Raw genomic sequence first — 14,586 nt, 5'->3', positions numbered from 1 at the left:
GCATCCCAGGCATCAGCAGGGATTGGAATGCACGGGGCCTGGGTCAGGAGGCAGGGGTGGAGGCCAATGCCCTTGGCAGCTTCAGACCTGCGGGAACCTTGGCTGGCTCCTGGGGCCAGCCCTCACCTGCATGTGTCCCCTGTGGTCTTTGGCTGATGGCAGTAGCCACAGTGGTGGAAGGACACACTCCCTGAGCCTCAGGGTGGGTGCCCTGTGGTCCTTACCAGTTCAGGAAGAGCAGGAGATGAGGAATCACCTGTAGGTCTCTGGAATCACAGCTAAAACAGGGCTTCTGTGATGGATTCCCCTGAGCAGGGTCCTAGGTGGCTTGCCTGCCACACCCGAGTCCTGGCCCTGTCACTGTGGGTGTCCTGCCTGCCACAGGCACACAGAAAGACAGGGAGGAGAGACCCCAAGTGTTCAGCAGCCCTGAAGGAGGCCTGGATGCCCAGCTGGGTGCGTGAGACATAGTGTCTTCAGGCAGCATTATGGCTCCGCTTACACCTTACATCAGGGAGGGCCTGGCTGAGTGCACGGCCTGCGCACTTGGGGCCCAAGGGAGCACCACAAATTTCAGGGCAGGAATAGCTCTCTGAGCCTACCTGTGCCGGGACCAAGGCCTTTCCTGAGCGTGTTGGTTCAGGAATGGTAGGGAGAGGGCCCTTGAGTGTTCAAGGCCCAGACGCCTCCTCCTGGACCCTCAGTGACACCAGGTGAAGATTTGACCCAGTGGACACATAGATGTTGGTTCAGACGCAGCTCTTTCCTTACAGCAGCCTCTGGGAATTCAGTTTTGGGGGAGGATCTCCAGGAACAGGGAGGTCAGAGGGGAGGCAGCCCCCTACCCTTCCTCACTCAGACTTTTGAGCGTTGTCCTTGCAGAACCCTACCATGTGGTTGTTCATGGAAATGGCTTTCAGAATCTAAAGAAACAGGATGAAGTTATTTGCAGATTTATCTTCAATGAAAGCACTATCGTTGGTGAGTTATCTCCTCGGTGCCTCTGAGTCACGTATTTCCCATACAATACTGCCTTTCCCCACAGCCAGCCAAGCCTCCCAGCCCTTGCCAACCATTCCCTTGGACCCGGTGGGGTTAGAGGCCATGAGGACAAGTGGAAGGAGGCACTGGGAAGCCTGGCCACCCCTCCTTTCATCTGCCAAGTGGGGAAGTAACAAATCCCAAAACAGCATCTCAGATCAGGGCTTCCCCCTCAGTGAGGCTGGGTTTAGGACTGGTTCTGCCATCACAGCTGCATCTGCCCATCTTAGCCTCAGTTTCCCCTTCCCTTAAGAGCCCAGGACCCGAAGCCCACAAGGCTACTCCTGGGAAATGGTGGCAGCCCCGGAGGTCTGAGCCTGGCTGGCCAGATGCACCAGTAGCTTGCCCAGAGGGGTGTGTTTACCTTGCATTGAGGGAGGATGCCAGCCTGTAGGCCTGGGCCCTGGAATCCTGGCTCAGGCAAACGTTGCCTATGTCACCTTGACCAGATGAGTGTTCTACTCTGAGCCTCTATTTTCTCAGTTTAACATGGAGCCAATATGGTGCTGGTTGTGTATTCTTTAACTGAGATGCTTGGGACCACAAATATTTTAGTTTTTAAATTTTTTGAGGTTTTGGAATGTGTGCATTATGCTTATGTTTCAGCATCCCAAACCGCAAATTTGAAATCTGAAATTCTCTAAAGAGCATTTCTTTTGAACATCATGTTGGTGCTCAAGAAATGTCAGATTTTGAAGCATTTTGGGTGTGGATTTTCATATTACAGATGGTCAACCACAGTTGCATTTAGCTAAGCAAAATCACAGGTGTAGAGCAGTTGGTTCATGGAAGGGCTATAGCATTTTTAAAAATCTCCTGTTATTTGACAATAGTTAGGCATCAGGGGACCTCTGTGATGGTGGAGTGGCCTGAGGAAGTGCAGAGTCCAGGCAGACGCTGTGCCCTGGGTGCTGGGGAGGGGGGTGTGCTCTTCCCCACTGAGTGACTGGGGTACAGTTGGATTTTTGCATCCTCCTTGATCTTCCCAGGTGGCCCTTTGATACATTCATTTGATCTGATGATAGTATGTTCACTGACATCTAATTCCAGGGCCATGTGCTAATCCCAGGATGACTTCTCTTCCCCCAAGAGGCTTCTTGGCCATTTTCCTCCTTTCCATGAGTACATAGGAAGGGCTGGGCCTGTCATCCCCATGTTCTCACTCATCAGCATTGTGTGGATGGTCTCAGGAAATTCGGTTTTCACTGGGTTATGCTTTCTCAGGAGTGTCTTAGGAACTGAGCAGCCCCTTTCTAAGGAAAGCTAACGCTTATTGCGCACTTATGTCAGATATTGTGCCACATGCCTTACGCACAGTATCTCCCTGAATCCTCAAAGCAGCCGGACAGAAATTCCTTTGTATGTGTCAACCAGAACAACAGAGAGTTTCTCTCTAAAAGAAAACAGTACTTATTCAGGAACAGTGCCCGGCACTGGGAATATGTATGCCATAGTAATGTGCATAATCGGGGAGGTAACAGAAGACAAAGGCTTTTAAAGGAGAAATGAGGATTAGGGAATTGTTTTGAGATCATTACCCTTGTCTAAACAGATTAATAGCAGGGGTGACACTAGTCCAAGGCTGGACAGGCAGTTCTTGGGCACATGTTCCTGTGGAAGTATTTTTTGTGTTAAGTTTGCAATGGCTTTTGTGCAAGGTTGTGGTTTTTGCAAAGTCATTTGTGATATTTTTATTACCAGGCATATAGGCATAAAACCCTCTCTTTGTAGCCTTTCTTAGCCCTGTTTGTCATGGATTTTATTTTATTTTTTAGTACAAATGACTTCATTTTAGTTTTGACAACTTTCCCATATGGATGGAGAACTAGAGAGAAGCATGATGGAAGAGACTGCCCAGGGCCATACAGTTCATGTTGCAGGGCAGGAAAGCAGACCCAGGCGATCTGCCTGCCCTGTCAGGGCCTTCTGCCTCCCTGTGATGGCAGCTGCTGGGAAAGGGGGTACCCAGCCTACCTCCATGAAGGGCATTCAGCTGCCTCCTCTGTGGGCCTGTGGCTGCACTGGCTTCCCACCCTGGAGGTTACCGTCTACCTCTCCATACACAGGCCAGCACTGACGTCTCGCGGCGGGGATCCCCTGCCACAGCTCTGGGCACCTGTGTAGATGGCCATTCTGCTCCTGGTTGATGGCTTGTCCAGGAGTAAAAAGAAGCTTATTTTTAAAAATAATTGAGAACAACCTTTAAACCTATTTTCACTATTAGGAAGATATCCCCTGAAAATGTCCCTGGAGTGTTGGCCACCACTGAACACGCCTCCCCTGCACCCCCCACTAGACGGCAGCGTGCCTTCCCTGGCGACTGATGCCAGCCTGGAGGTGCAGGTCAGGGAGAGACTTCCCTCTGTCCTGCATCTGTCCCTGTGGGGAAGCAGGGGCAGAGCCTGGTTCTGGCTTCTGGAAGCGCCTGGATGCAATTTTTGACAACCTAAATAACAAACAGAGAGAGTGTCTCTAAACAGAAATGCTATTTATTCGGGAACAGGACATTGCAATGGAAAACACATACCAGAGTAAACTATGTACCTATTTAGAGAGGTGAAAAAAAAAAAAAAAAAAAAAAAAAAACAGAGAATGGTTTTTAAAGGAAAATGAGGAGGATGCCATAATTGTTTTGAAATCATCCTTGGCAAAAAGGTCAATACCATGGGTTCTGCCAGTCCTAGGTTGGCCATGCAGTTGATGGGCCCTGGGAAGCTGGGGTCCTGGGAGCCGAGCCCAGTGGGTAGAGAGCAGGAGCAAGGCCAGCAGGCAGATGCAGCAGGGCCCATGCCCTCCCCCACAGTTCAGGAGGTGTGAAGAGGGCGTGGGCTCAGGAGTCAGATGGTTCCGTGACTACACATTACCGAACTCTCCTGAGCCCACCATGCTCCCACAAAAATGAATAAATAAATACATAAATAAACAAAAATTGGAAAACAAAATTACACACTTAACAAAAAAAACCCCAATCCCCTCCTCAGGCTTCCCTATCCTGGTAAATGGTGTTTCCTGCCCTGCAACATGAACAACCACCTGGTTGTTCTGGTCAAACTCTCAAATGTCATCTTCAACTACTCTGAGCTTCCTCTTTATATCCATCCCACCAGCAAGTCCTGTTGCCTCCATGTGCAAAATATATCCTGGATCTGCCCAACCTGGACAGATTCACTGCACAAGAAATAAAACCCCAACCCCTTTCTAGGGCCCATGAGGCCCTGCCCCCTGTCCTGGGTCACCTCTTTCCCTCCTTGACAAGGTCAGTGAGTCACTGCCCGGAGCATTGGCACAGGCCAGTCTCTCAGCCCCAAGCACCCTTGTCTGGGATCTTTGCCTGGCTGGCTCCTCATCTTTTAAATCTCGGCTGGATTGTCACCTCTTCAGAGATAATTTACTTTTCATGGAAGTTTACAACACTATACAAAGTAGCAAGAATTGTACCATGAACTTGAAGAAGCCATCACCTACTTTCAATCATTCTTAACCTGCCCCCACCTGCTTTCCTTGGTACCCTTATCACAGAGTATTTTGAAGCAAATCCCTGGCCTTGCATCATTTCATGCTCTTCTAGACCAGAAATTATGGCTCTACAAGATAGGAGAAGTCAGGCATAATGAAGTAGCTGTCCCTTCCCTCTGGTGGACATCACAGCACGTTGCACTGTCTGTCATCTGTTTTGTCCTGTTTTTTATTTTGTTTTCTGTGTCCCATGCAGTCCCTAAAGGCGAGTCCTTGAGAGCAGGGGCTCTGCCTGCCTGTTCCTGTTACACAGCAGAGTGCTGCACAGGGCCTGGGTGTGGCGGGTGCTTGCAGGGATCTATGCAATAGGAAGGCAGAGCCCACATGCCGGTCCTGGGCCACAGGGTCAGCTCTGCATGCTGAGGACACACATGGGGAGGAACAGTGGACAGACAGGTGCATTGACATTCTTCTCATGTCATTTTCTTTTAGATGAAAAGCCAACCAGTATCGACAGTCATTCCATGAATTGCCCTGGGCCAAAACTAGAAAAACCTGGAGAGTAGGTGCCCCTGGCAGGAGGCCCTAGAGGGCAAGAGGCCAGGGAGTCAGGGTTGGTCACCGTGAGGTGTACAGAATGTGGATGCCACCCCTTGCTGGGGCAGCCCATGTCTGTGGCTGGGCAAAGAGCAGCCTCCTCCCGACATCCCTTGTTGGTGACCCCCAAGGTAGTCGGGGATCTGCAGTGTTCTAGGGTCTGTGAGGAGGGCAGGGTGCAGGAGATGATTGCCCGAGGAATGGTACCTTTGCTCCAGGTTGCTTCTCAGAGTTAAGCCAACAGACTCTGTAAATACAGAAGAGCCGGGATGGTGACACCAAGCAGTGGTCCCTGGTCATTTAGGACAAGGTCACAATGGCATGAGACCCCATGCAGGGCCCCTCACTGCCTGACCCGCTTACCCTTTGGTCATCATTGCTGAGTTGACCTGCAAGTGTTTGGGGAATGACCTCTCATGACCCATGCTGTCCACTGGCCAAGGGCAAGAACTGCATCTCTCCGGGCTGGGTCTCGCCATCCGTGTTTTCTGTGCTTTAGGGAGTACTTTATTGAAGTCAGCTTGAACAACGGCAAAACATTCTTCAAGAGCAATGTCAGCGTCACCAGCAGCACATGTGTGAGTACCAGGATGGGGTTGCAAACACGTATGAGGACTGTCCAGAGCCTCTGCACTAGAAGGAGATATACCCTGGGGAGGACAGAAAGGGCAGGCAGTTCCCAGGCAGTCAGTCCCAGAAAGTAGTGTGTGCAGCAGGCACCTGAGGCTGCTCCAACCAGGCTTCCAGATGGTGCAGGTGGGTGAGGCTGGGAGGCTGTCTGCCAGGAGCCAGAGTCCAGCACCTCTAGGCCAGGACCTCAGGCCCAGGAGCTCTGAAGGATTCCACACACTGCCGTCAGGGTGTGTGTGTGCCGCTGAACTGGTGCCCCAGCTGCTGATCTGGTCCTGAACCTGCTCATGACCCTGGCCCCCAAGCCTGCCTGGTGGTCGCTTGCTGTCATTTCCCAGATGCCTTCAGGCCCCTTTCTGCCTCTCCTCCTTGCTCAGGCCCCTGAGATGTCCCTCTCTGCTCCCTCGACAAGCCCTGCAGTATGTCCCTTCCTACTGCTGAAGGGAAGGCTCTCAGGCACTGGGACCTGGGCTCAGCTCCAAGAAGCCCCTGGGAATGGAGGTGCTGTGCCCCAGGTGCCTGCTCCTCAGAGCTCCGTGTCTTTGGGCAGCTTGGCCCAGGGCAGCATAGGCAGGAGGATGTGCTGGAGGGACGGGCGAGAGGCCAGAGCCCACTCCACCGCCTTGTATCCTGTCTCACTTGTGAGGACACACCAGTGTTGAGAGCCCTCCCTCTGGGTCTCCCCTTGCCTGTCCCTGCACATCCACGCATGGATCTGCAGGCTGAATGCATGCATTCCCCATCAGGAATCTACTCACTGATGGCCCGACTGTGACAGGCACATCAAGAGCAGCCCAGGGGCTCCCACCTCGCCAGTGGCCTTCATGCTCAGCTTCAGTGGTTCCTCTCCTTCAGACAGCTGGGTTCCCAGCACAGGCCCCCTCTCCTCCCCTCCCCTCCCCTCCTCTCTCCTCCCTTCCCCTTCCCTCCCCTTCTCTCCACTCCCCTCCCTCCCCCCCCCAGCCTTCTCTTAAGTAGAGCTCTGGATCTGGGGAAGGCCTGAGCAGCCTGCGTTCCCACGATGCAGCCCGAGGTTCCTTTATTGTGAAGAACACCCAGAGAAGTGTTCCCGTTGCTTACACCCCGTGTGGCCCTGGTTCTGAGCCAGGACTTTGTCTGAGCTCTCTAAACCTCACAAGTGCCCCCAGGGAGGGCGGCTCATTCCCTCTGCACAGGTGTGGAGGCTGAGGCTCAGAGCGGTGCGTGGATGTGCCCACGGTGCAGAGCCTGGAAGTGGGGAGAGAGACTGTTGGGGAGGGACCTGGGTCCCCTGCCCCTGCTTCTGTGCCTGCACCTCCACCCTCACCCGTCTTTGTACCAGTAGATTTTGTGGTCCTCACAGAACCTATGCTGCAGGTGAGGTGTGCAGTGAGGGTTCATCAGACCACAGAAGCTTCCAGGACTTTCTTGTCAGGGCTCTGGGGCAAAGACTTTCAGCAGGGCCAGAGAGAGGGTCTGTAGCTCTCTGGGGCCCAGCCCTGGCCGCTGGCCGCACTGTGGTGCCCAGATGTGGGGCCAGCTAGGGACAGCAAGGAGTGGGCAGATGGCTGCCAAGTGGTGGGCACCGGGAAGAGGCCACCCAGGCCCTCCCAGGCCTGGCATTCCTCTATCCCTTAGGCATGGTTCATGGTGCTCTCTTTCTCCACCAGGGCATTTTCAGCAACTGGCTCTATTTTTTGCTGCCTCTGCTGCTTCTTCCACTGCTGCTGTGTTGTCTCTGGCGGCTGTGCCGCAAGAAGGCAAGTGCTCCCTGCCTGCCCAGCCTTGGGGCCCAAGCACAGGCCCGCCCTCTGAGGGACTCTAACATGTGACTGCCCCGTGATCCCACCTGTGGGAAGTTTCCCTCAGCTCCCAGCTCATCACGTGAGCCCAGGGAGTGGCAGACCTGTCTACACGTTCCCAGAGCCTAGCAAGCCTGGGCTTCTGCAGTGTCTCCTGCCCTGGTCTGGCCACAGAGAGCTGGCCTGGGATGCCCTGGACGTGGGGCTAAGGCCTGCCCTGGCTCCTAGAGAGAAGTGACCCCAGAATCCCTGAAACCAGGGCTACCTCAACAATCTGGACTTCTGGAAGCCTCAGATGGACAGGGCCAGGAGGTGGCCTCTGTGTGGAGGGAGGAAGAGAGGGTCCCCCATGAAGTCCTGATGGCCCAAATGGAGGACGGTGCTGTAACTCCCAGCTGTCTGTGCCTTGAGGAACCGGCATGGATCTTGGCACATGTCTGGTGCCTTCCCCATTCCTTCATCTGTCTTTACTGAGCTGCAGCTTCCCCTGGGCCCCATGCTGGGCTGGGAAGGGACAGAAATGAAGCAGCCACCGTTCCCCACAGGCAGCTCACAGTCCTGTCCTGTCAGGGCTGAAGGTGAAATGTCCACCCCACAGGAGTGGGAAGGGCTCCCTGTAAGGCAGAGCAGGACCCAGAAGCAGAGATGGAGCCTGGGGCAGGGAGGATGGAAGGGGTGCTGGGAGCTGGAGTGGACGGACCCAGCTCCGAGAGCTGCAGAGGACAGAGCAAAGGGAGGAGAGGACAGAGCTCAGCCCAGGGAACATGCAGGGCTCATGTCTGCATAGGGAGCCACAAGGGGAGGAAGCCAGGAACTCCACCATGAGGCTGGGAAGTCAGGGAGGGCTCCTGGGGACAGACAGGCTCTCCCTGAGGAAGGGAAGTAGGGCGGGCACTCTCTTCTCCATGTGGCTGTGGGCAGAGAAGGACACTTGTAGGGGCTGGGCCTCTCTAGGGATCTGGTTCCCGGCCCGGCTGACCCCTAGGAACCCCACAGTGGCGGTACGGAGTTCCCCTTGGGTAAGGTTGGAGGCTGAGGCCCGGGAAGAGGAGCCTGCCGGGTACAACTTCACAGGCTCAGTGTGGCCAGAGTGACACCCCAAAGGCAGTGCTCTCTCCTGGTGCTCCAGACCAGGGTCCCAGCTATGTGCAGGACCAAGGCAGAGCCCGCCCACCCCCATCCAGCTTGGGTTTGTCTCTTTTGAACATTCTAGACTGTCAAGGAGCCACCACCTGTGCAGAAGCCAGAAAAGGTAAGTCACAGTTTTGGTCTCGATATCGTCACATCCCAAGGAGCCCACCGACCTTCACCAAGAGTGCCATGAAGCATGCGCCCCATGACCTCCACCTGCCTGGGCAGAGAAGAAGGTGACAGAGGAGCAGAGTGGAGCCTGAGAAGATGGGGAACTCACAGTGATGTCCCCAGCACACCCTTCCCGCTCCCTGCACCCCTTAACATGAGCCTTGTCACCAATTCACAGCCTGGGCCAGTTTCAGCAACTGTGATGAATGAATGGGTCTCTTCTGTTAATGCCCCAAGGACCTTTTGTAAGATGCTAAGGATGGAGGCACTCTGGAAAAGGAGCCCTGCGTTTCAGGGACCTGGCCCTGTCCCCAGGCTCTAGAGGCGGCTGTGGCTCTGTTTGGCCTCTCTGGATCCGTGTCTCCTGGCAGGGACAAGGGGTGCCTGGAGTTAGCCTCTCAGGACTGCAGGGCTGAGGGATGGGGGAGTCCTGGCGGGCACCAAGCTGGGAGGGACACCAGCCCAGTGAGCATAGGGGCCAGGAGTCCGGAAGCAGGTTGTGGCTCACCTGGGTCAGGGACCCACCCCAGGGCCCATGGGCAGTGATAAGTAATTGAGGCAGGAGGCCCTGGGCCTGGGATAGGGTGGGAACAGACCTCCCTGGCCAAGGGTGGCCTCTGCGGTGCTGCAGAGTGGGCTCGGGGAGGCTGCATCTGCAGCCAGATGGATTCGGACAGTCACCTGCAAATGCTGGGACCATTGCACAGACCCCAGAGCAGACCTCTTTCAACAAGGGCGGCCACAGGAGAACCAAGGGGACAGAGTCGAAGTTGTTGGCATTTACAAGAAGAACATTGTCTGCCAACTAGGAGGAGTTTGCGTGTTTCTCATGTGAAGGACCCTCCCCTGTGGTGTGGGTTTCTCTCTGGTCCTTTCATTCCCCAGACACACATCTGCGAGTGGCCAGCACTGTGCCCCGCCAGCCCTATCAGCAGACAGTTTTTCTTTTTTTAGGAGCCAGAGCAGGAGAAACCACCACCTCCACCACCACCATCACCACCACCGCCTCTGCCTCCACCACCTCCGCCCTCACCTCCGCCCCCAGCTCCTGTAAACACCTGCCCCACCGTGATTGTTTGTTGCTGTGCATGCCAAGGAGTGTGCGGGATGAGAGGGACAGAGGTGAGAAGGGCACAGTGGAGAGGGGCTGTGACCCAGGCTGGGACTGCAGGAGGAGGGGGCAGCTGGGTCCCACTGCAGAAGCCTGGGCCCTGGAGGAAGGCAGGCTCTATGGGGGCCGGACTTTGGTCACTTGATGTCAAGAGCAACCAGATGCCCACCTCACCTTCACGCCCCAGTGGCAGGCATATATGAGGGCTCCTGTCCCCTGCACGACCAGGTCTGTCCCCACACATTGAACTCCCTCTCTAGAAGGATCCATGTTTCTGTACAGTGGCAACTTTTGATGTCTGACCAGTCCCTGGTTCCCACAGGGGTGCCTCAGCTCTGGCAGTGGCCTTGGCTTTAAACCACCTGCCTGCAGGTGCATGGGTCAAGCAACCTGAGTCACAAAAGGTCATGTAGATCAGAAAAAAAAAATAGAAATGACCAGTCCTGACACATGTTCTCACCACCACGAACACTGCAAGGATGCCAAAGGCAACTGCCAGCCTGGGCAGCAGGATCTTCAGGCAGTGAGGAAAAGCTCTCCCTGAGTGGGCTTGTCGCCTGCTGAGATGGGCTGACAGGCACTGCAGGGAGGGGAGGAGGTGGAGACCCGAAAGCGCCCTCACAAGACACCTGTGCAGGAGCTCGAGCCCCGGAGCCAACACGACAACCAGTCTCCCTGAGGAAACCTCCTTCCCGGGCAGGTACAGGCCCATCTTGCTGAGGGGAACCCAGCCAGGCAGCAGCAGGGGCCCTGCACAGGGGTAGAGAGGGCGCCTGGGTGGCTGGTGTTGAGGGAGAAGGACCCCAGAGTTCCCGCCTGGTCTGCCCCTCTCCCCCTTGGTCCTGGCTCTGTCTGTGGTCGGATCTCTTGCTTCCTCTTGGGAGTGTCAGGCTCCTCTGCCGCCTCAGTGGGTATCTGGGGAAGCCAGGCCTGTCTCTCCCCGGAGAGTGGGGCACAGAGAAGCCGAAACACAGCCTCCAGGGAGAGGAAGTCACTGCCTTGCAACTCACAGCCCTCATCCCATCCCCACCAGGGCCCAGAAAGGCCTGACTACAGTGCCAAGTGGCCAAGGGGCTGCCCACTATGGGTCCTGGGCTGCTTTCTGGCCTGTTTTTTCTCTGCCTTCCTCTTCTCTCTTTCCTGGTGTCAGGTACCTACTCCCTGAGCAGGGCATGGTCCTCTCACCTGCCTTCCCCTGTGTGCCCCCAGCAGCAAGACTCCTCCCTTCCATGAGCTCCTGCCCAGGCCCCGTACCCAACTCATGCTCTCCTTCAGGACCTCTGCTCGGAACCACAGGCTCCTCCTGCCTTTGGACTTTTTGTCTGAATCTGCCCCTGTTGTTTTCTCTTCCTTCACCAAAATACTGTTTTGTTCTAGATTCCAAAACTCTCTGTGGCCACAGTGACCATGTCCCCAACACACAAGGCTGCCAGGCCCCTCCCCAAGGGGAGATGGAAGCTTTGTCTGGGTGTGTTCCTGGGGACAGATCATGGGGGGCTGGGGAGTCCTGATGCCTTCTGGAGGTAGTGTCCAGCTGCATGGCTTCCTCGTGGCCACTTTGCTTTTCAGGGCAATCTGGATATCTTCCGTGACCTCTCTCACCCAAGCTGCCACCAGGTGCCATGGATGTGGTGTCAGCGCAGGGACCAGGTGAGCAGGGGTGCAGGGACACACTTGATGGACAAAAGGCCACTGCTTTTCCCCTGACTGCTGTCCTCTGGGATTGTGGCTCAGAGAGCCATATCAGGTGTCTGCCAAAGAGGACAGCACAAGATACACAGAAACGGTGCCCGTGGGCATCCCAGCCAGTTTCTGGACATGGGACCCAAGCACTTCCTTTGTTCGTCACCTGGGGCCAGGAGTGCTGGCTAGGATGGCTGACAGGGTTGTTGGGCAACACTGACTAGTTCTAACAGGCAATAAGGATTCCTTCCTTGGGTCATTGCCTTGGGGCCATGGGGAGGAAAATATTGTCAAGATTTTCTCTTTGTAACTTATTATGAATGAGGACTATTAATTATTAATGAGGCCTCAGTAATGTACAGAGTCCTCCCATGGGCCATTTCCTAGCCTAGGCCATGCTTTCACTGTTTTCATTCTCCTAGTAACTGTACCTACGTGCTATTATTATCCAGTTTACTGAAGGGGACGGAAGTGCTGAGAGATTAAGTGGTATGTCCCTGCTCCTAAAGCCCACGAGTGATAGGGCTGGATGTGCACTGGGCCTGGCTCCTGCCCTTACTCTGCACTGCTCTCCTTTGGATCAGCACCAAGGGGTTTCTCTGCTCAGGCCCCGGGGCCCTGGCGAGCCCTGCTCCTGGCTCGGCCTGGGGCTCATCTGCCTGTGCCTCCACAGTCCGGCCCTTTGCACCCGGAAGATGATCTCATCCCCAGGGTTTAGAGAGGGACCTGCACTGGCCAGACCTCCTGCATCAGGCCAGCACAGGCTCTCAGTGGCCAGGTGGCTGCGCACTGAGAAGGCCTTGCAGGCTACAAGCCTCTGGACACTGCTAATGAGAAACGGGCTGGGAGCCCCCGGGAAGCGTGCTGACACCTGGCAGGGCATCGCCGGTGTCAGAGGCATGCAGGGCTCCTCCAGCCACTGGGCTCCCGGCTCTGTGCCTCTGCACAGGGCTCTCAATCTCAGCCATGCTTGCACAGAAGCCCATTTTCCATCCGAGGTCCCATGAGGCCTCTCCACATTGCCACAGTCCAGTTCCAGTCACACAGCACTAGTCCAGCCTTATGCACTGAACAGGTGAGACACTTAGGTGGGAGGGATAGAGCTTGATGGCTGAGTGTGAAAACAGGCACCTCAAGCAGAGGGAAGGCAAGAGATGGGAGGGTGGGCATGGGAAAGGGCCAGAAATGGCCTTACTGTCCAGTGTGGTGACACAGGGGATGGAGCGCGTCTCTGAAATTGTCTCATTCCCGAGGGCAGCTCTTTGAAGCTAAGGTTTGGGGGTGGGGTGGTGGGGGGCAGAGTAATTGCATCACAGAGGGCACTTAACCACTGCTCAGGGCTCTGCCAGGCTGCCACTGTCATCGTGTGACATCCACCTTGCAATTCTTGGAAAAGGAGAGACAATCCCTGTTTTACTAATGGCAAAATAGAGGCCCAGAGTGGCCCAGAGAGTTGCCTAAGGCCACCCAGATAGTAAGTGGCTGCCTCCAGCACTATCAGAAACCAACCCCATATCTGTCCCTAACCCAGGGAAGCCCATAGCTATGCCTTGTGGACCTGGGCTCCTTCTAGCTTCTCTGCCACAACCTAATTCGACCTTGTCCTTCCCAACTGTAGTCCTGAACACCCAACTGAGTGTCTTGCAAGATTTCTGTCGGGTACCCAAGAATTCAGACAATCTGGCAGGAGTTCCCGGTTCTCCTCTTTAAGCCTTCGGTGTGCTGGCCCCAGGGTCTAACGTGAGTCATGCACTAAAGAGGATGCGTCCCCCTGAGACCTGCAGCCCGTTTCAGAGCCACAGGGTCGGCCTGTAAGTCTAGTCCTGAGTGTACAGAGCCAGACTCCAGCCAGGCTGCTGCCGAGCTCAGCAGCTTCCTGCTTGGAGACACTGGGAATGTGACCTTCCTGCCTGAGCCAGGGGGTCCCTGAGTGAGAAGGAGCCCTGAGGCTGGAGGAGAGAGAGTGCATCTCAGGGAGAAACCACTGGAGACCAGACTTGGGAGGGCAACTCGGCCCCAGCCAGGCAGCCCAACTGCAACTGCGGGGCTGTGGAGGCATCGGTGAGACGTCCTGCCCAGGACAGGCGTAGGCTGTCTGTCCCTTCACGGCAGAGTGAAGAGGCCACCTGTGTGCTGCGCACCCCTCTTCCAGGATCTCCCCTCAGACAGAGACTCACTCAGGCCCTCAGCAGTGTGGCGGATCCTGAGAGAACCAGTGCATGCCTCTTTCTCCGTCCATGCCCCGGCCTTGTGGGGAGGCTGTTTCCAAACTCCTCTTCCTGACTTGGCATTGTGGGCTGACCTGAGGGTGTGATGAGCTCGGGACATTGATGAGTCTGTTCAACTGGAGTGTGTTGTCGAATTTAGAGGAGCTGCTGCCTTTTAAAACCTTGTTTAGTTGCTGGTTTCGGCAAACCCAAACATTTTTGCATTTCAGCACATGATAATGCAGGAAATTCTCGAAGGCTTGGTTTACCAAAAACCTCAACATTTTTGTGGCAAAAGCAGTCAGTCTTGTTTACTTTCAATTTTTGTTTTAAATTGAGTGTGTCTCCCTGCTCCACCACCTTCAAGTTCTCTGAATAAATTTTTTGATAGTGTCCTCTTCCAGGCCATCCCCACTACACACTCATACAAAATGCAGCAGCAAGACTCTGAGGCTCTTGAGTCAAACTCTACCTCCCATCCATGCTGACGATCCTCCTTCACCTTATCCTGTAGATGCTCATTATGTTAATGGGAAACAGTATTGCTAGATCCATCAGGAAAGTCACGCTAATAATGTGAAACCTTACCCTCTGTCACCAAACGTAGTGCCCACAATGATATAACAGCCTTTCCATTGAGTTTAATTCATGTGCGCGCCACAGCAGGAAGCCCTTTAGAAACCGGATCTCATTTCATTCTCACAATACCCAGAGGACTCATAGCTGCCATTCATACCCAATCTTAAGGTGGGCCAGACACTGTTGCAAGTATATTCCA

At 54.9% G+C, this 14,586-nt stretch overlaps 1 protein-coding gene across 1 annotated transcript in view; it reads left to right on the top strand.

The window, feature by feature from the left end:
- LOC105486680 (ANTXR like) overlaps positions 1-14,586 on the top strand; it is a 52,789-nt gene that overhangs the window by 17,318 nt on the left and 20,885 nt on the right. The window contains 7 exon segments of the mRNA XM_011749693.3: positions 883-981; positions 4,990-5,059; positions 5,594-5,672; positions 7,374-7,463; positions 8,719-8,757; positions 9,762-9,929; positions 11,488-11,568. Of these exon segments, the coding sequence (XP_011747995.3) occupies positions 883-981; positions 4,990-5,059; positions 5,594-5,672; positions 7,374-7,463; positions 8,719-8,757; positions 9,762-9,929; positions 11,488-11,568 (626 nt within the window).

Source organism: Macaca nemestrina, chromosome 9, assembly GCF_043159975.1.
Source record: "Macaca nemestrina isolate mMacNem1 chromosome 9, mMacNem.hap1, whole genome shotgun sequence".
Classification (NCBI taxonomy): domain Eukaryota; kingdom Metazoa; phylum Chordata; class Mammalia; order Primates; family Cercopithecidae; genus Macaca; species Macaca nemestrina.
This window is presented reverse-complemented; position numbering and strand designations above follow the sequence as displayed.